The sequence below is a fragment of the Dromiciops gliroides genome, chromosome 1, assembly GCF_019393635.1.
Source record: "Dromiciops gliroides isolate mDroGli1 chromosome 1, mDroGli1.pri, whole genome shotgun sequence".
Taxonomy (NCBI): Eukaryota; Metazoa; Chordata; class Mammalia; order Microbiotheria; family Microbiotheriidae; genus Dromiciops; species Dromiciops gliroides.
In genome coordinates, this window is record NC_057861.1 from 62,580,962 (window position 1) to 62,604,582 (window position 23,621).

The window sequence follows — 23,621 nt, forward strand, 5'->3', positions numbered from 1 at the left end:
TTGCTCCTTGCATACGTACATACAATATATAACAAGATTTGAACCTAGGTGCTGTGACCCCCCCCCACCCCAGTCCAGTTCTTTTCCCCATATACCACACACTATTTCAGTGTGACAGAGAAGTTTCTTATTTCATAGATTGCTAATCTTGTCTCTTAAGGCAGTAAATGGTTAAAACATTTTTCCTGTCTTAGTACATAGTTTCTTATACAGTGGGATTGAAACATCACAATCTAAGTATGTGAAGTCCTTGAAAATCAGGTACAGTGCAGTAGAAATAGAAAGAGAACTAGATCAAAGAGTTAGGAAACCTAAGTTCACATTCTAGCTCTGCCAATAATGGACCTCAGGAAAGTTTCTTCCTTTCTCTGGACCTTCATTTTCTCTATAAAATAAGAGCATACTGGATTACAGGGTGAAGAGATTTAGAGTTAGAAGATATTGTAAAGGTTATATATTTCCAGCTCCCTCATTTTACAGTCAAGGAAACAAATTTCTTAGGTCCTTTCTAGCTCAGCCCTTTGATTCCATAATATCCCAAGGACTTTCATAATGAGGTAGGTCATTCTCAAGACAAAGAAGCATAGTATAGTGGAAATAATATCCTGGGAGACAAGACCTTAGTTCTGTCTCAGCTTCGTCATTGATAGCCCTTTATCTGGGCCTCAATTCTTCTTTTATGAAATGAGTGTTTTATTAGAAGATCCCTCCTTATACTAAAAATCTGTATGATACAAATTAATCAAAGACTACAAAAGATACCTGAACTTTAAGAACAATGAATAAGGTATAATTGATAAGATTATCTAAAGAAACAAAAAAATAGTAGAAAAGAGAAAGTTAAAAAAAAAAGAAAGAAAGGGGCAGCTAGGTGCTGCAGTGGATGGAGCACCGGCCCTGGAGTCAGGAGTACCTGAGTTCAGATCTGGCCTCAGACACTTAACACTTACTAGCTGTGTGACCCTGGGCAAGTCACTTGGCCCCAATTGCCTCACTTAAAAAGAAAGAAAGAAAGAAAAAGAGAAGGTGATTTCTTGGGGAGAAAAATAGAGTTGGGAGTTTCTTTGTGTAAGGGTAGGAAGGCTGGGGCTGCCATATGCATTCTTTTACATTGGAAGACCAGAATCTGGACAGGGCATGCAGCTGTTTTCTTTTCTCCAGTTTAAGAGTTTTGTATGTAGGAGGAATCTGGAGTGCTACAACCAACTGCTGGTATCTATAGTTGATCTATTTGTACAACCTCTTGAAGTAGAGAGGTTATTGAAGGTTACCAAGTATGCAAGTAGAGCATTTTATTTTAACAAACATCAAGCACTGGTGCATATTGCTTGGCCCTTTTTTCTGTACCTCTCTACACTTGTGGTAACCTTATCAACTCCAAAGGGTTCATTTCTTTTTTCCATGCAAGCAACTTCCAGATCCATATATCTACCCTGTATTCCCTCCAGAACGCCAGTCCCATATGGCCAAATGGTTTTTGATATTTCCAACTGGCCATTCAGTAGATATCTCTAAATCAACAAAAAAAAAAAAAAAAAAAACCAACCCCGCAGAACTCATCTTTTTCCCCAGACACATACTTCCCTTTCTAACTTCCCTGTTTCTGTTGACCAACACCCAGATTCACAACCTCAGAGTCATCCTTAGTTCTTTACTCTCCATCTTCCATTTCTCTTTATCTTTATTCCCATAGCCACTACCCTGGTTCCAGCCATTAGGCACTTCCTGTTCCTTAATTGGGGTTTCTGCCTCCAAGTTTTTCTAACCTCCACAACAAAACTGCCAAAATTATATTCCTAAAGCACAGGTCTGACGATTTCACCCCCTTTCTCAAAAACTTTTACTGATTCTCTATATTGCCTGTAGAGTAAAATACAGATTCTGCTATTTCTCTTTTAAAGTTCTTCACAATCTGGCTCTAGCCTACATTTCCAGATTTATTGCACATTTTTTCCCTTCCTGCACTTTAAGGTCCAGCCAAATTGGCCTTCTTTCTGTACCTTACATATGGCATTCCATCTCCATTCTCCGTGCCTTTGCATAAGCTGCTTCCCATATGTGGAATGTATTCCCTCCTTTTCTTACCTTTACCCCTAAGGTGCTAAGTAAATGCTTTCATTCAGAAAAAAGCAGAGCTACCTTGTGCTCTACTGCATGGGTCCCCAAATGGTGGGTTGTGATACAACAGTGGGTCTTGAAGGCTATTTCCCTTGCCCCCAACTTTATGTTACTGTTCCAGTTCCAAGCAAAGTTGCCTTTTAATGTTTCTGTCAGAAAAGAATTAGAATATAAATGCATATTTTTATAGTTCTTTCAGGTTCACAAGAAACGATTTCTCTTCCATCAGTGGCAGCCACAGGCATAGACAGGGTTAAACCTACAGAGATAAAAAAGGTTACTAGGACTAGAAACATATCTGAATGTTTCAGCCTTGTTTCAAGGTCTTTAAAAATTATTTCCAGCTCCAGCCCAGGATGCTTCTATAGCAACTAAGTGTTTAATTTTTCCCCCCAGCAGCTTCCTTGAACTTGATGTACTGAATGGTAATCATTACCACATCAGCACAATATTCATGAATCCCCTTGGCTTTCTTGCCGTTTGCCAAAGGGACCTTGGCCTGAACTGAAGGAACAGAGGTACTAGCTGTGCTCAGCTGTTTCATTGATTGACAACAAGTGTGAATTTAGCCCTAGGGAGCTCTGTTCTATTTCCTTTCCTAGCTGGACTGCTTTACAAAGACTGTGTATGTTTTCCAGTTGCATTCTAGAGAGATCCTAGTTCTGTGCATTGAGCCTGACTAGGACTGATGAGTGGGAGTTACAGAGGCAGATTTCAGCACAATATAAGGAATAATTTCGAGCTGGAAGAGAGATTTTCTAGTCTAGCAGTTTTCAATTTTTTGGTCTCAAGACCCCTTTACACTTTTAAAAATTATCATGGACCTCAAAGAGTGTTTATATGGAAATGTAAGTATGTATGCATGTAAGTATGTATCTATGTATGAAATTTAAATGTCAGTATAAAAAATTTTGACCTTGAGCATCTCTTGAAATCCTGGGCCAACAAAAATGAAACCTTGCCAGGTTAGGTGACTTTCCCAAGCTCATACAGCTCATAAGTAGTAAACTCTAGGGTTTTGGACCTTGGCCTTCTGACTTCAGATCCCAGGATCCTTTTTTTTTGGGGGGGGGGGTGAGGCAGTTGGGGTTAAGTGACTTGCCCAGGGTCACACAGCTAGTAAGTGTTAAGTGTTTGAGGCCGGATTTGAACTCAGGTCCTCCTGAATCCAGGGTCGGTGCTCTAGAATCCTTTTAACCTAGTTAAAGCTCCTCTATAATGAAATGGGCTTCTTCATTCAGTCAACAAACATTTTTTAAAGTGTCTTCTCTGTGCCAGACACTGGGGTTACAAAGATAGAAGTTAAACAGTACCCCCCTTCAAGGAGCTTAACATTCTGCTAAGGGAGGAATGAGACACAACACTTGTGTTCTTTGTGGGCAGACACTAGTAGCTGAGGGCATCAGGAAGGGCTTCCTGTAGAAGATGGAACCTAGAAATCGGAGAGGCAAGGTGAGGAGAGAGCACATAGGGGTCAGACAGTACACAGGCCCTGAGGACAGGAGATGGGGTCATGTGGAGGAGAAGCAAGAAGAAGACTGGTGGGCTTGGACTTTATTGTGGGTGAAGTGCCTTGTGTGTGACAAGGATCACTTTAGTTGTTCAGCTAAAGGCTAAATAACCACTTGGCCAAATGATGACCATTATTGATTGAATTAAATCTAAACAACTAGTCGTAAAAAAAAAAGTAACTTAGTCCAGTCCTGGTGACACAAGTAATATGTGGCAGAGTGAAGCCTGAAACTCTCCAGGTCCCATGACACTAAATCCAGCATTTTGCAAAATGCACCACGCTGCCTTGAAAAAAGATAACCAAAACACCAGAATGATTTCTATGAAATCTCAGAAACAGCCCCCACTCCTCTCTCTAGTTCTCTAGCATGTATTTCTTGTGTTCCTCATCTGGCAATTAATCCTGTACTTCTTTGTGACGACTCTGGACCATTGAATTGAACTACTGCTACTATTTAGTTTTTCGTGCGGCTATTTAGTTTATTTTGTTGCCAAAATCTAGGGCTATGTGAACTTAGTTTAAGTCGATTTGGGGGGGAGGGTGGGGGGAGAAGAGCATGTTCAGAAAGCTGAGTAACTGTAAATTTGCTTTTTGTAACTAACCCATAGAGTAATACGATCTTTGGTTAGGGAAGGGGTAGTAATATCTAATTTAACAATTTACTAGGGGGAATAATCTTTGCAGATTGTGAAGACTGAGAAATGGGGCAGACTTACTTGAAAGAACTTATCTTTCACTTTAATTCAGCACTACTCTTCCCTTTACTGATACAGATATAACATTCTTTTCCTATCTTCTTTTTTTTTTTTTTCAGGGCAATGGGGGTTAAGTGACTTGCCCAGGGTCATACAGCTAGTAAGTGTCAAGTGTCTGAGGCCGGATTTGAACTCAGGTACTCCTGAATCCAGGGCCAGTGCTTTATCCACTGCGCCACCTAGCCGCCCCTTCCTATCTTCTTTATGATCATGCTTCCATGATCTGCAGCCATATGGCATCACCAGGAGAATATTGGTGCTAAAGAAATGAACATCTGCTCTAGTAAATAGCTTGTGATGATTGTGCAATTTTACAAATGTAGACCAGCCTATTCACCTCTTATTCAGTTCTAAACGCAGCTCATTTTCCTACGTCCAGGGAAGGATTATATATACAGGTTTTAGGTTAGATAGAGTGGCCACCCTCATCAAATTCACAATTTAGTTGGGAGCAGGTAGAGAGAGGAGAGCTATAAGTAAACAAAGAATTTTGGGGGTCACAATCTGAATTGTTTCCTTGAGATCCAAGCCATCTTAATTTGGTTTCCTCAGTGCCTCCTTGTTGCTTTTATGATAAAATGAACTCTTCTACCTGGCACTTAAAGCCCTTCACAGTCTGACTACAATCGATCTTTCTAGATTCATATCATCTGTGTTCTACGCACATGACACTCTGTCTCCTGCCTCCATTCCTTCGCACAGACTGTCCCAGGTTCCTGTACTTCTCTTCTTCACCTTCTTCTCTTAGAATCCCTCCCTCCATTCCAGGCATAGCTCAAATACCACTACCTACAAGCCTTTCCTGATGCCCCTAACTATGAATACTGCCTTTCCTTATTTTCTATTTGCTTCTCTTTCTGCCGTGTCATTGTTTTTCCTTCAGTAGAATGTGAGCTCCTTAAGGACTGGGCTTCTTTCATCTTTGTTTTTGTTTCCCCAGGATCTAGAAGGTCCTGGAGACTTAACAAATATTGAGTGAATTGAATCTCATGTTTCTTCTCACAGTCCATTCCAGCCAAGCTGAATTGTTCTGTCTTTCTGTGCTCTTGTGTCCAAGTGCCTTCTTTTCTTTGCCTAGAATGTCCTTCTCCCTTGGTTTGCCTATTTAACATCTACCTGCTCTTCAAAACTCAGTTCACATCCCAGCACGTTGCAGTTCCAGGTCCCAGACCCTCATAGATTCACTTATCATTTATTCTATTTCCTTACCAGATTGTGAGCTCCATGAAGGCAGGAACCATGTCTTTTAATCATTGTGCCTTCTCTTATGAATATAAATGAAAAAAACATTTACATGCTATGTATTAGGGGTACAAATAGAAAAGGCAAGACAATTTCTGCTCTAAAGGAGCTTAAATTGATAGGGGAGATGACACAAAAGAAAGTTCAGTTTCAGGGCAAATGGAAAGGCCCAGAAGTCCTAAGGGTGGGGCTCAAGGGGAGGATGGTGAGGAGGTAAAATGGCAAGACCCAATGTTTGGGGGGGGGGGGTTAGGTTATATAAGTAGGTCAGTTGACAGTACCAGAGAACTATAGGGTGTAGAGATACGGCAAATCATAAAGTCTGGAAGACCTTAGGGGGCAGTGGTAAGGCCCGGTAGTTTTCCATGTCATTACCCTAGTATAAGTGTTAGCCCGCAATTACCATATGTAGTGAATAGTTATTTAAACTGACTGAAACATAACATTGTCTGTTAGATAATAATGGGTAGAAAAGAAAAAGAAAAAAAAAGATGATAATGGGAGATGAGGTTGGAGGGATAGGTATGCACTACTCTGTGGAAGGTATTGAAAACCAGACCAAGGAATTTGGACTTGATCCTGTGAGGCAATGTGATACAGTGGAAAGAATTCCGTATTGAGAGTCAGGAGGAGACCCTGGGTTCAGGTTGCAGTTCTGCCACAAACTAATTGTGTCAGCTTGGGCAAGTTATTTAACCATTCTGGGCCTTGTAAAATGAAAAGCTTGAATTAGATGATCCCTAAAGGACTAAGATTTGATTGTCTTTCTTTGATATGAATAAGTGAGATTGAAGACTGCTACTTTTGATAGCTCACAATTCTGTAATATTTTAAAATTTACTGAGTGTTTCCTTCACAAGATCCTTGAGAAGTATTATTATCTGGGTTGTATAGAAAAGAAAACTGAGGCCCAGTAAAGTGATTTGCCCAACCTACCTAATAAGTGGCAGAGACAATTTGGAACTATGCCCAAAGGGCTATAGAACTGTTGCATACCCTTTGATCGAGTAATACCACTGCTAGGTTGATATCCCAAAGACATCCCCTCCAAAAAGAGTAAAAGACCCATTTGTACAAAAATGTTTATAGCAGCTCTTTTTGTGGTGGCTAAGAATTGGAAATCAATTTTTTTTTTGCCCCATAAAACAAACAAAAAAGAAAGCCTATGAATAGAATTGGAAATCAAAGGAATGCCCATCAATTGGGGGATGGCTAAACAAGGGGTGGTATATGATGGTGATGGAATATTGCTGTCCTTTAAGAAATGACAAGCAGGATGATTTCAGAAAGGCCTGGAAAGACATGTATGAACTGATGTATAGTGAAGTGAGCAGAACCAAGAGAACATTGTGCACAGTGACAGCAATATTGTTTGATAAAGAATTGTGAATGACTTAACTATTCTCAGCAATACAATGATCTAAGACAATCCCAAAGGACTAAAGATGAAGCATACTATCCATCTTCAAAGAAAGAACTGATATTGAGCACAGATTGAAGCATGCGGTTTTTTACTTTCTTTCATTTTTTCTTTTATTCAAATTTTCTTATGCAAAATGACTAGTATGGCAATGTTTTACATAATTGCACATGTATAATCTGTATCTGATTGTTTACCACCTAAAGAAAGGGGAAGGGGAAGGAGGGAATGAGGGATAAAATTTGGAACTCAAAACTTAAAGGAGTATTTACTGGGGAAAAAAACCCACCAACAAAAAAATACAATCATCCAAGACAACTCTGAAGGACTTGTGAAGTCAGTAAAAAAAAAAAAAAGTAAATACATGGCAGAGACAACTGCAACCCTGATCTTCTGATTTAAAGTCCAACATCTTCTGTCACACTAGGGCAATAGCTCAGTGAAATGGACTCGTGCAGATGCTATACTGGAGTGTTCCCTGAGTGTAGCTTTAATGGAAGTCTGGAACATAGACTACAGAGCCCCTTCCTGACCTTTTCTGTTAAGTTCTAAATTCTAATAGTGCTCTTTAATTTAGGACTCAAGTACGTACCTTAGAGATGTCCTCTACTTCATCCTCTGGCTTACAAGCAGGATTATTAAATTTAGAGGTAATACAACCCAACTTCTTTCTTTTATAGATGGAATTTTGAAGGCCTTGGGAGTTTAAATGACTTATCTAAGGTCATACAGCTTTTCATCATGATAGTAACTAGAAGTCAGGTTAACTGAGTCCCAGGCTAGGATTCTTTCACTCATACAAAACTGCCTCCAAATAGGTAGGCATGGGGAGTAGCATGTCTGGGACCTTTCAGATATAGTATCTTGGGCAGCTAGGTAGAGCATTGGATAAAGCACAGGCCCTGGATTCAGGAAGACTTGAGTTCAAATCTGGCCTCAGACACTTTATTAGCTGTGTGACCCTGGGCAAGTCACTTAACCTTCGTTGCCCTGCAAAAAAGAAAATATAGTATCTTTTGGGGCAGCTAGGTGGAGCAGTGGATAGAGCACTGGCCCTGGAGTCAGGAAGACCTGAGTTCAAATTCAGCCTCAGACACTTGACATGTACTAGCTGTGTGACCCTAGGCAAGTCACTTAATCCCAGTTGCCTCACCATATAGATAGATAGATAGTATCTTTTGGGGAAAATTCAAGTGTTTATCTTACTCTGTTGTAACAGTACACTTTTGTTGTTGGATAGGGAGATATGAAATGGTCTAATGTATAGAATAAGGGCCAAGGCCCAGAGGGACTGCAGTATGTCCAGCAATGGGTTTTGAAGCTCTTTATATTCATTAGTTGTTTCACTTGATCCTCACTATAGTGATATAATGTCAGTAGTGCCAGTATATTATCTGTTATATAGGTGAGAGAACTGAGGCTTTGAGTTGCCTGAGGTCATAATAGGTTAAATGGCAAAGCTGGCACTCCATCTGACTTTAAATCCAGAGTTTTTCCACCCCAGGGCTTGCTCTTCTGTTTGTCAAAATATGCCACCCCCTATAGATGCTGAATGAACCATACTATTTCTTTTGTTTTTGGTGCTGTTGTTTTTCTATTTTGAGGTTTTTCATCATTGCTCTGATTTTTCTCTTATAACATGACTAATGCAGAAATATGTTTAATGTTATTATGTATATATATAACCTATATCAGATTACCTGCTGTCTAGGGGAGGGGGGAGGGAGGGGAGGGAGGGAGAAAAATCTGAAATTGGAAAGCTGGTATAAACAAAAGTTGAGAACTATCTTTACATGTAACAGGAAAAAAATAAAATACTTTATTAAAAAAAATAAAATGCACAAAAAAAAGATATGCCACTTCCATCGTCAAAAGCCATTAGGGAGATGAAAGTGCATTGTTGTTTTTGTGGGTTGTTGTTTTTCCTTTGTCTAGCTACATTGCTGTCTTAACTGCTAGCACAGTCCCCTGGAGGTCATAGTTGTAATAAAATTAAAGGCCAGGCATGTAGGTGAGAAGTATTTTTATCATCAGAAGAGCTAATTTTATCATCTTTGGCCTTATATCCTTGATTGCTACATGTAGTTTTAGGGTTATTCCAACAACAGAATTCTCTTTCTTTGCAGATAAGTGTTTTTCATGTGCATAAGGAAAATTGTTCAGTGAACTGGGTCAGAAATATAAAATTGCCTCTTGGCGGCAGAATAATTGTATTTGGCAGATAAAGAAATCAAGACTGAGAAAGGGGATTTGACTTGCTCAAGGACACAGACACATTGATAGTAAGGAACCTGAGTTTGAACTCAAGTCCTTAGATTCCAAATTTGTTGTTCTTTCTACTCTATTATATGATAACAGGTCCTATTTATTCAGTGCTTTATGGGCTATAGAGTGCCTTGGACAACCTTTTTAGGGAAAGAGTGCAATTATTATCTCCATTTTATTGATGAAGAATCTGAGCTGGAAGTACAGTGACTTACCTATTCTTGGCCAAACAGCCAAGTGACATGACAGTTGGTTCTCAAAACCAAGTTTTGTGGCTCCAAGCCAAGTAACTTTTCCATTGCATACCTTAAGCAAGTGCTTAATGGAAATGTCATTACACTGGAAATTCCAGTATTAAAAAAAAAAAAAAAGACTGTCTAAGCCCTGGCTGATGTGTCCACCAAATTAGTTTAAACTTTTTCTTTATGACCCATTGGGTACTACAAAAATATTTTTAGCCTCCCAGCGTTTACTATAATGACATTTAGCCAATAGTCTTAACCTTGCCTTCCTCTGCCCCCTAACCTAAGCTGTTCTGCCTCAGTCCCCTTCAAACCCAAGTCATCCGTCTCCCAAATCACAGCTATTCTAGCTCAGTTCTCCTCAATCCTCAATCCTACTTCTGCCCCACTCCCAACCCAGAAAGAGCCATTCTGGCTTTGTTTCCCTCCTCTAATTGACTGCCTTTGCAGGCAGACTTTTTTGTCTTTATCCTCCTTCCCCTTTAAACCCTTATGCTCCTATCAGAGCACTTAGGAAAAAATAGCAATTTATTGTACCTAACTGGATTGGGAGAAGGCGGACTCTTAGCAAATGCAATAACTTTTAAAATAAGTTTATTTCCATTGCTAGAGCCATTAAAATGCTAAAAAGATGAGCAGTTGACTTAGATTTATTTGGTGAAATAAATGGAGCTCACAGAAGCACTCTGAAGGATTTGTAGAAGGAAGACATTTGAGAGCCATGGTTTTCTTCAAGCTTTTACTCTCACAGTCATCTAAGGTAAAAAAAAAAAATAGTAGGAATGTACAGGTGTGGGTTAAAAGAGGAAAAATTTATATTTCAAGAAACCTCAAAAATACCTTCAGCCAATCTTTATTGGTGAATAGTTCAGATTCTATTTATTAGTTTAAACTGTCGGATTTCCAAGACATGTGTGTGTATCCACAGATCTAGTTTATTCAACTAATATTTACTGTGACAAATAATGGAATTGTACTAGATAATATGTGCTAGGCACCATTCTTGGTATTGTTTGGTTAAAAAGGATAATACAGTAATAAGTAGGACTTCTATTCCAAATTTTGGAGCTCATGGTCTAGTAGGGAAGATGGAAAATAGACACGAGGAAACATAAGGTATAGGGTCATGGGATTAAGAGCCAGAAGGGACTTCAGAAATGATCTTGTCCAATCTCCTTTTTTTAAAAAACAAAAAAAACAACAGTTTAGTAAACTGATACCTGGTTCAAAGGAAGATGAGATTCTTTGTAAATAGGAAAGCTCTTTTTTTGGGGGGGGGGGGGCAATGAGGGTTAAGTGACTTGCTCAGAGTCACACAGCTAGTGTCAGGTGTCTGAGTCTGGATTTGAACTCAGGTCCTCCCAAATCCAGGGCTGGTGCTTTATTCACTGTGCCACCTAGCTGCCCCAGGAAAGTTTCTCAGTGAAGTAACTTTCTTCTGCATTGAGCTTTGAAGAATTGGCTAGGAATTGGGTTGCAGAACTGGGTAAAGGATAGGCAGAGAACAAAAATATATAGGTGGAAAACTGTATAGGACATAGTTGTGATACAACTACTCTGAATATATCCCATCTTGCCCCCTCTTTTACTTTTTTTCTTTTATTTCTTTTTCTTTTTTTATTTTTTAGTGAGGCAATTGGGGTTAAGTGACTTGCCCAGGGTCACACAGCTAGTAAGTGTTAAGTGTCTGAGGCCAGATTTGAACTCAGGTACTCCTGACTCCAGGGCCAGAGCTCTATCCACTGTGCCACCTAGCTGCCCCTTGCCCCTCTTTTTCAAGCACAAATATTTCCTCTTCAGTTTGGTTTTTAAAGCCCTTCTCAATCTGCCCACAGTCTACCTTTCCAGACTTGCACATATTTTTCCCAATAAAGCATTCTGCATTTTACCTATGCTAACCTATTTGCTTTCCCCAAATTCAGCACTTCATTTCTTCTGTTTATGTGAGTTTGTGCAGGCTGTCCTTTGTGCTTAATAAATGCTTGCCAGATTGTTGGATAAAGGTAGGGATAATATCTTTTTCTGTACTAGATAAAACACCTAACACAAATGTGGATACTTAAATGCCAAGTGGTAATTATGATTAAAAACTAAAATAGTCAGCCAGGTCTTAGCATAGTGAAGAAAGCTCAATTTACTAACCTCAACCAAAATAGTCTAACTAAACAGCTATTGTTGAATTCTTGATGTAAAATATTTTAGCTAATTTAGGGCCTAATCTGACTGGAAGGGCCTAATCTTACTGGAGGACTAATCTGGGGGCTTTTGACTGGCTGGCTATCTGACTGCTATTAATTTCCTAAGCCAATCTGTTAGGGCCTTTTAAAAATTTTCTCCACACTGCTCCGCTCCCAAATTGATAAGTAAACGATTAAGAAGCCTCTTAATTAAATAATCAAAGCAGGGTTTATTTAGGTGAATAAATTTAGAGTTAAATGTAGAAACAAGGATAACAAAAGTAAAATACAGCCTGTGAAGTTCTGCCAATGAACTCGTTTGCCGCGTCTGCGACTTTCTTAGCATCCCCTGCTCTCTGTACCAACAGACCTTCTTCTAGCATTGTTCCCCTCACTGAAAAGCCCCTCTGCTCCATACTCTTGCCAACCCCCGTGAAAAGCCTCTTACTGTTCCGAACTCCTGTCTGTCAGCCCTCTCTCGCTTTCTCCATCACTGTCTTCTCCCACCTCCTTCACTGCCTAATTCCCTGGTATATATCTTCCTTCTCTCCCCTCAAACCTCGGGCTCCTTGCACCCCTGCACACACACCAAGCTAATCCACCAGCTGTACTAGGGCTGCAGCTAGGGGGTTCAACCACACCCAGGGCTTGAGGGGCCCGTGCCTCCTGCCACGCGCCTGGGGCCTGACACAGGCTGCGTCAGAGGCCGGCCTGGACGAGCTCAGGATCCCTGGGGTAGATCCCCTCAGGGCAGAGGGAGCTGGGGCTTTTTCCCCAGCCATCCGACCTGGTGTCCCTCATGAGGTCCACGGCTTTTCCACTCTGCTGAAGTGGAGGGGGAGGGGCCCCAGCCCCTCTTACACAGAAAAAAACCCTGAGGGCCTAAGGCATTTTAATCTCAGCCCAAAGGTGCAGGGTCCCCAAATCACAATAAATTTCCACATTGACAACAGCAGCCTCATAAAAAATAACTCATTACTATATAGTGCTTTTGAATTTATGAAGTTTAAACTCATCTGTTTAAGTCTTTCATAAATTTCCCAGTCCTGTCTTTGCAATAATATAATATAATAATATAAGTTATTCCCCTTCCCACACTCTATGGTCTAGCCAGATTTTCTCTTTATTCCTTATACCTCCCATCTTTATATCTTTACATTGGCTATCCCCTATAGCTGGAATGCACTTCCTTTTCACCTCTGCCTTAGAGAGTACTTCAAGACTCAGATCAAGCACCACCTTCTAGGTGAAACCTTTCCTAATTCCCCCAAATGCTTAATGCCCTTTCCCTCTCCCTTGTATTTTGTGTGTGTGTGTGAGTGAGAGAGAGAGAGAGAGAGAGAGAGAGAGAGAGAGAGAGAGAGAGAGAGAGAGAGAGAGAGAGAGATGTTCCAGTAAGTATAAGCTCCTTGAGAGCAGGTATTGTTTCATTCTTTTATCTTTATATCCCTAAAACCTACCACAGTGCCTGGCACATAGTTGACCTTTAATAAATGCTATTGATTAATTAATTTATTTCTGGTAACCTGTAATGTAGTTGTGTCTTCCTTCTACTACACTAGGCTACAGGATAGGGATGACGCTGACCCATGAATCAATCACAAAGTATTTTTATTATCTGAATCTCCTGTAGGAAGATTCTCTGTCCTCAGCCTCCTGAGTGGTACCAGTTGGCGAAGTTAACGTAGTGTTGCTTGATATTTTTCTTTCTTTCCTTCCTTTTTGCTGCAGACTGACTTTAGCAATTGGACCTCATGAATCAAAGGCCCTGAGTCTGAAGGCTGCCACAGCTCCCACCTTTTCACCATGGACCAAGATTATGAAAGGCGTCTCCTTCGACAGATCAACATCCAGAACGAAAACACAATGCCTTGTGTAAGTTGCTCATCTATCTTTGCGTGCCCTCTCCAACTCAGTTGGCATTTTCCCACTGCTAGGTGGAAACCATAAAAACCACAAAGTAAATCCAGGAGAGCTCATTAACGTGGATAACACAAAGGAGAAATGAGCAATGAAAATATTTCCTACAAGCAAACAAGTGGATGAGAAAGGGGTGTGGGGATGTGGGTTTCCACAGTGGATCCCTGTGAAACTTTTCCATGAGTTACTAAGGAAAGTCGAGAAATGGCAGAAAACCAGTCATCCACTTGCTACTGTGAGCATACGGCTTGAAACACTATGAAATGTGTTTGGTACTGTGGGAGTGGGACTGAGGTGTATACAAGCGGTATAAGATGTCGCTTTCCAAGATTGCTTAGAATCCCAGACTTAGACGAGATCCCACAGATCAAGTAGCTGAGCAAATTATCTAGGCTTGCCTCTTTCTGAAGCATAAATCCCGCTTCATTTGCTCTTACCTTGAAGATCTTTAGTGAGGGGGAAACCCCCTACCTACAGAGGCAGCCCATTCCATTTTTTTGGATAGCTAATCGGTAGGAAGTTTTTCCTTGATTAAGCTATTAATAGTTAATATCTCTAACTTCTAACCCATCTAAAGTTCTATGTACAGTTCTGGGAGCCTCATTTTAGAAAGAACATTAATGAGCTGGAGCATGTGTAGAGGAAGATACCTAGAATGATGAAAGGACTAGAGAATAGGCCATCTGAGCATTAATTGAACAAGCTAGGGATGGTTAGCCTAGAGAAGAAAAGACCTGGGAAATTGGGTGGGGGAAGGGAATAATTCATGATAGCTGTCTTCAAGTATTTGAAGAGTTTTGTTTTTTTGGTGGGACAATGAGGGTTAAGCGACTTGCCCAGGGTCACATAGCTAGTAAGTGCCAAGTGTCCGAGACCAGATTTGAACTCAGGTCCTCCTGAATCCAGGGCCGGTGCTTTATCCACTGTGGCACCTAGCTGCCCCAACTATTTAAAGAATTGTGTTGTGGAAAGTTAGACTTGTTCTCTTTAACCTGAGAGGCTAGAGCCTAATTGCTGAAAGGCAGATTTTGGCTTGAGAAAATGATTAGCTATACTAAAGAAGAATGGGCTACCTAAATAGATTTTCTATCACCAGAATTCTATAAGCAAAGACTAAATGACCATCAGAATGTTTTAAAGAGGATTCGTTTTCAAGTTTGGTTTGACTAAATCTCTGAGATCTCTTCCAACTTCAAGATTTTGTGATTCTAAAGCTATTGCGTGACCTTTTTTAAAAATTTTTTTATTTTTTTGGTGAGGCATTTGGGGTTAAGTGACTTGCCCAGAGTGACACAGCTAGTAAGTGTTATATGTCTGAGGCCAGATTTGAACTCAGGTCCTCCTGACTCCAGGGCCGGTGCTCTATCCACTGAGCCACCTAGCTCCCCCTATTGCATGACCTTTTGGCAAATAATTTCTTCTCTCTGGGCTTCAGATTCAGCATTAGGAAAATGAAGGATTTGTTAGATTAAATAGTCTCTCTAAACTCTACTATTTTGTGATCCTCTCTCTAGTTAGAAGTGAGGCAATGACAGCTTGTGCGATATGTTCTTGGGAATGGAGAGTAAAGGAATTATACAGGAGATGTCTTATAGAATCATCCCTCAAGCACCACTCTCTTCCAAAAATGCAGGAAAGTTAGAAAATCAGGTCTTATCTAAATTTTGTGCTTTGCTAGCATGGTGCTCTATAAACAATGGATGTTTTGTAAATGTTTTTAAATTGAATTGAAGATGACATTTTGTAAATTTTTTGTTCAAGAAAACTTTCAACTGGCTAACTACATTTTTGGAGAGTCCTTTTACATTTTGATTCTAAACCTACTCCTTTAACTTTGTTTCTTATATTTTCAGACCCTATAAATCCTTACCTGTTTTCCCTGAATCTTTTTTTCTTGCCTCCATTCTGGCTTTTGGTTGCTCCCATTTTCATTTTTACAGCAGTATATTGTGACTTAAAAGAATTTTAGAGGCTGCTTATCTTTGCTTTTGACTCAAATTAACTAGGTCTGTTCCAGGCTCACAAACAGCATTAATTTTTCATAGCATCCTGGAGGAGGATTGAAAATGACTGACTTTCAAGATCTTGTCAGATCATTGTTATTTTCTTTGTATTGTGGTAGCTCATAGAACCATAGATTCTCCATTACTGTAGGTGTCTCAGAGACATCTAGTCCAACTCCTCCATGAAACACAAATCCTTTCTATAAGTGTCTCTGTCATATGATATTCCTTCCCCAAATACTTCCCTTTCCATATTTGTAGCACTTTCTAATTACTAAACTCCCCTTATGCTATTCATGTTAAACATGAATAAACTGAGGCTGATGTCCTAGTCACATGGAGAATAAGTGGCAGAGCCAACTTTCTTGACTTTGAAGCCAAGTGTACCTTCCATTAAACTAAGCTACCTAAAGGCACCAATTCAATATGCTGATTTTTCTGAGGGTTTTATCAGAATTTTCCAAAATTGGACCCCAACATAAAATTTGAGAAACTAAAGAAAAGATGACCTTTATAGCCATATTAAACTTTTGCTGGGGGAGATAAGGAAGAGAGAAAACAAATAATACCAGAAATTGTTTTCTTATGAATGAAAAGATGCTTAAGTGCAGGGGCTTTAGAAGTATTTAACTCTTGTAATTGTTTAACTCTCTGTGTGTGTGTGTGTGTGTGTGTGTGTGTATCATTTATTTAACCCAGGTAGTGAGCTTTGTAAGGGCATTTGTCCTTATACCCGATAGGAACTCACCCTGGGCTTTGACCACTTTGTTAACTATAGAAACAGTGGTTCTCAACATAGGAAAAGGAAATTAGAATTTCATATTCTTTCAGTTATTTAACTTTTAAATCTGAGACAAAGAGGCAACATTGATTGTAAAAACTATAGTAGGAGCAGCGAGGTGGAGCAGTGGATAGAGCACTGGCTCTTAAGTCAGAAGGACTTGAGTTCAAATCCAGCCTCAGACACTTAACACTTTACTGGCTGTGTGACCCTGGGCAAGTCACTTAACCCCGATTGCCTCACCAAAAAAAAAAGAAAGAAACTATAGTCAAAGTCTTAGTTCTCAAGCTAAAGGTTTCGTGTACAATAAGTCTAGTTCTTCAGCTAGTCCTTCACAGACTATGCCAGACTTTTGTGTGGTGGTTTTGGCTGTGTCCTAGGGCAAGAAGTCATCCCAGATCAAGCAGAGACCTGATACTGTGCAGGACGCTGAAATAAGTGCCACCTAGTAGCCCTCTTACTGCTACTGGGTTGCAGATCATCACGGACTGAAGAGGAGATTCAAGGAATCAGTGTCCAGAGCCCTCAGCATGGGACCCCGAGATCTCCCAAAGGTCTGGGACTGCAGGCTCAGTCTCCAGAGCTAGGCCCGCAACACTTAGGTTGCCCAGAGCAGATCCCAGGAAGAACAAGTAAACAAAAAGATAGAGCAGTTATATTAGGGATGTTTAAGGCACAAACCAACAGGAGAGCAACTACAAAATACTAATGAGTGGAAGCCTCAAAGAAAAACACAGCTTGTCCACAAGATAAATGAGAATTCTTTGAAGAAATTTTTCAAAGTTTAATGAATGATAGAGGAAAGAATAGGAAAAGACGTGAGCTCAAAGGAGAAGATATTTAAAAAGAGAAAATTTACTAATTAGCACAAGAGGTGTAAAACCATTGCTTTCCATCTTGGGGAGGAGGGAGGGAAGGGAGGGTGGGAGAAAAATTTGGAACTAAAAATGCTATGAAAACAAAAACAAAACAACCACCCAAAAAAAGGTCTGAACTTTTAAAAAAAAAAGAGGTATAAAACCTCTGAATCCCTGAAAACTAGAGTGAACCAAACAAAAGGTAATTAGTCCACGAGACAATAAGAAGTATTAAAACAAAATCAAAAGATTGAAAAAATAGGAAAAAAAATCAGGTATCTCATATAAAAAAAATTTTGACCTGGAAAACAGATTAAGGAGAGAGTGTTTAAAGATTCATTGTACTACCTGAAAGCTGTGACCAAAAAAAGAGCCTAGTTATTATATTTTAAGAAATCATGAAACAAAACTGCCCAGATCTCTTAGTTTCAAGCACTTCCTAAAAGAAACTCCAAAAAGAAAACTCCCAGGAATATCATTGACAAAATTGAAAGCTTACAGGTCAAATAAAATGATTAACAAGCAGCCAAGAAGAAAAGAATTCAAATACCTTAGGAGTCCCAGTCAGAGTCACACGAGATTTAGCACCCACCACTATAGGAAAATGTAAAGTATAGGATAAGATAGTCTGGAATTCAAAAGACATAGGCTTGACAGCCAAGAATAATTTATCGAGAAAAACTAAGTATAATTTGGGGGTAGGGGTCAATGTGGGGAGAATGAACTCTTAATGAAATAAAGAACTTCCAGTATTTCTAATGCTGAAAAGAAACTTTAAAATACAAACCCTGGGAGTAAAGAGAAACATTAAAAAGGTGGATACAAATGAGCAATTTGGAAAAAAAACACCAACAAAACTTCATAAAGATGAAGTGTTTGTGTTCTAATGGGAAAGAAGGGATGAAATACAATTCTGTCACCAGGGTTGTATTGGGACACTCGTTTTATTATGTTTTGGGGTTCTTAAAAAGTCACTTTCTTTCTTTGTCCCAGCACTGACATGCTATTAGTCTGTGCTATGTAAGAGCATTTCTTTGTGGTTTATTTGCTCCATACAGTGGCTTCAACACAAGCTTTCTTATCTATTAACAGTAACCAGAAAAAAACACAAAACAACAAACACCTTTTCTCTCAACAGCCTAAGTAGTGCCTCAAACTTCTTTTATTTTTCCCCCCACTTAATAGTATTTTATTTTTTCCCAATTGCATGTAAAGATAGTTTTCAGTATTCGTTTTTTGTAAGATTTTGAGTTCCAAATTTTTCTTCTTCCCCTTCCACCCCCTCCCCAAAATAGCAAGCAGTGTGATGTAGGTTATACAGTACAATCACATTAAACATATTTCCATATTAGTCATGTTGCAAAAGAAAAATCAGAACAAAAGGGTAAGATCGTGAGAAAGAAAAAACAAAAAAAGTGTTATGTTTCCATCTGCATTTAGACTCCACAGTTCTTTCTCTGGATGTGGATAGCATTTTCCACAATGAGTATTTTGAAAGTGTCTTGTATTATTGTACTACTGAGAAGAACTAAGTCTATCAGAATTGATCATTGCACATTTTTGCCATTACTATGTGTAATATTCTGGTTCTGCTCACTTCATTCAGTAGCAGTTCATCTAAGTCCAGGTTTTTCTGAAATCTGCCTACTCATCATTTCTTATAGCACAATAGTATTCCATCACATTAATACACCACAATTTCAGCCCTTCCCCAATTGATGGGCATCCCCTCAATTTCCATTTCTTTGCTGCTATAAATATTTTTGTACATGTGGGCCAGATTTCCTTTTCAATTTCAAAAGTTGCTTTTGCAAAAACAGCCAGTATTGTTGAATGGCATTGCTTAAGTTAAATTAGTCAACTATAGCAACTATTTTCTTTCAGACCACCAGATTAAAAGCTAGCCATGTAATCGTGGTCAGAGACCAATTTCGGCAGAAACCATGTCCACATTTTGTGAATCTGGGCACTATGTCTGGAAGGACATCAGTACCTTTCAGTTGTCCCTAGAAGTCATAATGAAAAGAAAAAAGAAGGTAGGGTTCTTTGGATTGTTTGGTTTTTTTTTTTAATTTTTGTTTTGATTCAGTTAGCTCAGGTATCCAGAATTGAGATTCTTACCTCTCAGAAGGTGTCTACAGATTATTCATTTTAGTCCTCAACAAATATTTTTTTGAATAACCGTATAAAGTACTTGTGAGAGTGGTTCTTGCCCTGTAGTGCTTATACTTTAGAGGAGAGAATAAATATAAACCGACAACTATATAGCACAAGGCAGTATATCATATGTACCAAGTATATGTTACAGATAATAAGTCTATAGCAGATCAAAACTTCCATTTGAGATGGTTGGAGAAGACTTCATGCAGGAGGTAACAACTAAACTGAGTCTTGAAAGTTGGGGAAGTATAGGGGCTTAATGAATTTAATTGAATTAGAGGACCAGGGTTCAAATTCTGGCTGTGTTATTCTTTACCTCTGTGACCTTGAGCAACTTGACTTCTCTCTGCTTCAATTTCCTTACCTACAAAGTAAGGGTGTTGGAATAGATAATTTCTTAGGCCCCTGATAGCCCTCTGATCCTATGGAAATTTGTGAGGCACTTGGGGAAGACTATATTCCTGGCATAGGAAATAATATGAGCAAAGGCACAAAAGCAAGGAAATCTCTGAATGTGGTGCTTTAGGAAGCAATCCAGTTATTTATCTAGGTATGTCTTCTACTTTCTGCTCATGTGACTGTGACCTGGAAACCTGCTTACCCTCTCTGAGCTTCAATTATTTGATCTGTTAATGGGATGATAATGCTTACACAGCCTACTTCCCAGAGCGATTGTGAGGAAAACTCTTTGTAAAATAGAAATAGTACTTTTTTAATAGTAATTATTATTCTACCTACTGATAAAGATTTTATAATTTCAGGTTGCTGAGATGAGACGAACTTTGACACCTTCCAATTCTCCCATGTCTTCTCCCAGCAAGCATGGAGACCGCTTTATACCTTCTAGAGCTGGTGCCAACTGGAGCATTAATTTCCATAGAATAAATGTAAGTGGTACAAGAGCTTTGGGAAAGTCATGAGTGGAAGACATAGCTATAATATTATTGATTTCTGCATGCCTGGGGTCAGTAATAAGCAACCACTGAACCAGGATAAAAGAAGATTGATTTTTATTTGCATTTACTTCTCTATATTTATTTGCTATGTTGTAATTTAGACTATATAACCTAGAATAGGACAGGGCCTAGACTGGCAAAAAAAAAAAAAAAATCAGTGACTAAACTCGTAAGTGTTTTCTAGTTCCTGTGCCCCTTGTTTCTGTTTTCAGCAGTGGATACCTTTGGATAATCACATGGCCACGGCAGGGGGGGGGGGGGACGGGCGGGTATTATCCTTCACTCAGTAAATTAGCTGAAACGATAGCCAGAAATCCCAGTGCATAATTGAATAAATGGAGAAAGGAAGATAAATTCATACCTTTATCTTTTCCTCCTCTCTACCTCAGGAAAATGAGAAATCACCCAGTCAGAATCGGAAAGCAAAAGATGCCACTTCAGATAATGGCAAAGGTTGGAAACTCAATCCTTACTTTGACTCTTTGGTTCCATATCATGTACCAAGAAGCACCTATAGCAGATATGTCACCAGTGGAAACCTCTTGAAGCTTTGAGCTTTGCCATTCACCCTGGGTGGGAGGTTTTCTTTCCTCTATTTTTTGCCATGGCATTTAAAACATTATCCTATGTCTATACAGATGGCCTAGCCTACTCTGCCTTGTTAAAGAATGAGCTACTAGGAGCTGGGATCGAGAAAGTCCAGGATCCTCAGACAGAGGACCGAAGGCTACAGCCCTCCACACCAGAGAAAAAGAGCCTCTTCACAGTAAGTTCAGGCAGTAACAGTGACTGAGTCTCATGTCTTATTTACCCATGGCTTTACCTGTGGGTTTTAGAAGGAGGGAAAGTTCTACACTTAGGCATTGTAGAATTTCTGAATGAATGAGCATTAAACACCCACTAGGTGCCAGGCACTATTCTAGGTGCTGAGAAAATAAATATATGCAATGGTATGGTAGAAGATTGTATTTTTTTTAAATAAAATCCTTTCTTTTTTTTTCATTTTCAATTTTATTTTATTATTTTCCAGTTACAGATTACATATAAGGATAGTTTTCAACATTTGTTTACACTGGATTTTTAGTTCCAAATTTTTCTTTTCTCTCCTCCTCCCTTCCCTCCCTATTCCCCAAGATGGAAAGCAGTCTGATATAGGTTGGATATATACAGTCACATCAAACATCTTTCTTTCTTTCTTTTTTTGGTGAGGCAGTTGGGGTTAAGTGACTTGCCCAGGGTCACACAGCTAGTAAGTGTTAAGTGTCTGAGGCCAAATTTGAACTCAGGTCCTCCTGACTCCAGGGCCTGTGCTCTATCCACTGTGCCACCTAGCTGCCCCAACATATTTCTACATTAGTCATCTTGTGAAAGAAGAATCAAAGCACAAAGGAAAAACCTCAAACAAGAAGGGGGGAAAAAAAAGTCCAAAAGTAGAAACAATCTGCATTCATAATTCATAGTTCTTTTTTCTGGATGTTGAGCATATTTTCTATCATGAGTTTGTTTTGTTTTTTTTTTGAAGTGAGGCAATTGGGGTTAAGTGACTTGCCCAGGGTCACACAGCTAGTAAGTGTTAAGTGTCTGAGGTCGGATTTGAACTCAGGTGCTCTTGACTGTAGGGCCGGTGCTCTATCCACTGCGCCACCTAGCTGCCCCGTATCACAAGTTCTTTGAAACTGTTTTGGATTGTTGCACTGCTGAGAAGAGCCAAGTCTATCCCCATTGTTCATCACACAATGTTGCTGTTACTGTGTACAATGTTCTCCTGGTTCTGCTCTTCTCGGTCAGCATCAGTTCATATAAGTCCTTCCAGGTTTCTCTGAAACTCCTCCTGCTCATCGTTTCTTACGGCACGATAGTATTCCATTACATTCATATACCACAATTTGTTTAGCCATTCCCCTGTTGATGGGCATTCCCTCGATTTCCAATTCTTTGCCACCACAAAGAGAGCTGCTATAAATATTTTTGTACATGTGGGTCCTTTTCCCTTTTCTATGGTCTCTTTGGGATACAGACCTAGCAGTGGTACCTCTGGGTCAAAGGGTATGAACAGTCCCATAGCACTTTGGGCATAGTTCCAAAGGGAGATTGTATTTTAATAGAAGATCAAATCCATATTGGTAAGTAGTGATTGCTTTTGATCTAGGCAGTCTTAGGGATTTTGAATGAATTCAAAGTATAGTAGAATGTCATGCCATCTCCTGTAGAAATGATAATAATTGATTTGATTATTGTTCCCAGAACAATCGTGGAGTAGGGGGATGGTGCTGACAGAAGGGAAAGGGAAGAATGTGGAGATTTCCATGGCACCATGGCAGATGTCACGATGTCTCTGCTAGATAGGCTTTGTCATCCTGGTGGATGGCTAAATAGGAGAGTTTCAGTGGATTAGGTGAGCTTGTACTCACTCACGTACCAGTCCAGACAGCCTACAGGAATTCCAAAGCTTAGTGGTGACCTTTAACTTTGCAAAAGAAGACACTAACGTTAGCACCGAGGCACTTTTTTGCAAAATTAAGGAGTTGGCTTTTGACAAAATGACTAGAATATGGGAGGAGGGCTGTAAAAATCTTTAGTAGGTTGTTTTAGAGATCTGTCATAGCATTGTCATCATTAATATTGGATGTTATGGGATATGTATAGGAACACTTTTTCTGCTCTCAAGATGCATTACATTTATAGTCACTGAAAACAACTGGTGTAAGTTTGTCAGCTCTAGCTTAGTTTCTATGAAATGGACTTAAAGGGGTTTTTCTGCTTTATTTCTCTTTTGTAGTTTTGTTCGTATGCAGATAATTCTCCAGATCTACAGGACTTGATAGTTTTTTGTTGTATATTCTCCTTCTCTAATTTCACATTTCCTTCTTTAGTACTCCCTCAGTACCAAGCGCTCAAGTCCTGATGATGGCAATGAAGTCTCTCCATATTCTTTGTCCCCAGTCAGCAACAAAAGGTACTGTCTGTTTCTGCACCCATAGAATAAGGTTATTATCAGTCTCCCCACAGGCATACCCCAAGTGATGCCTGGATTCTAGGCAGAGGGGCCAAATTCCACTGACTGGTTTGCTGATGACTAGATAACATAATAAAGAGCCTTAAGTGCCAGGCTGAAATATTTGGACTTGAAAAATAAGCAAAAGAGAGCCATTGGAGGGTCCTCAGCAATGATATGAAGCCATAAATCTCCATTTCATACTGCTTTAAAGTAT

At 39.5% G+C, this 23,621-nt stretch overlaps 1 protein-coding gene across 2 annotated transcripts in view; it reads left to right on the forward strand.

Annotated features, from left to right (window-relative positions):
• The window catches only part of FZR1 (fizzy and cell division cycle 20 related 1), a 99,649-nt gene that overhangs the window by 43,073 nt on the left and 32,955 nt on the right, over positions 1-23,621 (forward strand). For both annotated transcript variants that reach the window (XM_043967748.1, XM_043967742.1), the window contains exons 2-6: positions 13,464-13,607; positions 20,215-20,340; positions 20,799-20,862; positions 21,048-21,175; positions 23,283-23,365. In XM_043967748.1, the coding sequence (XP_043823683.1) occupies positions 13,539-13,607; positions 20,215-20,340; positions 20,799-20,862; positions 21,048-21,175; positions 23,283-23,365 (470 nt within the window). In that variant the 5' untranslated portion in view covers positions 13,464-13,538. The remainder of the gene's footprint in view (positions 1-13,463; positions 13,608-20,214; positions 20,341-20,798; positions 20,863-21,047; positions 21,176-23,282; positions 23,366-23,621) is intronic.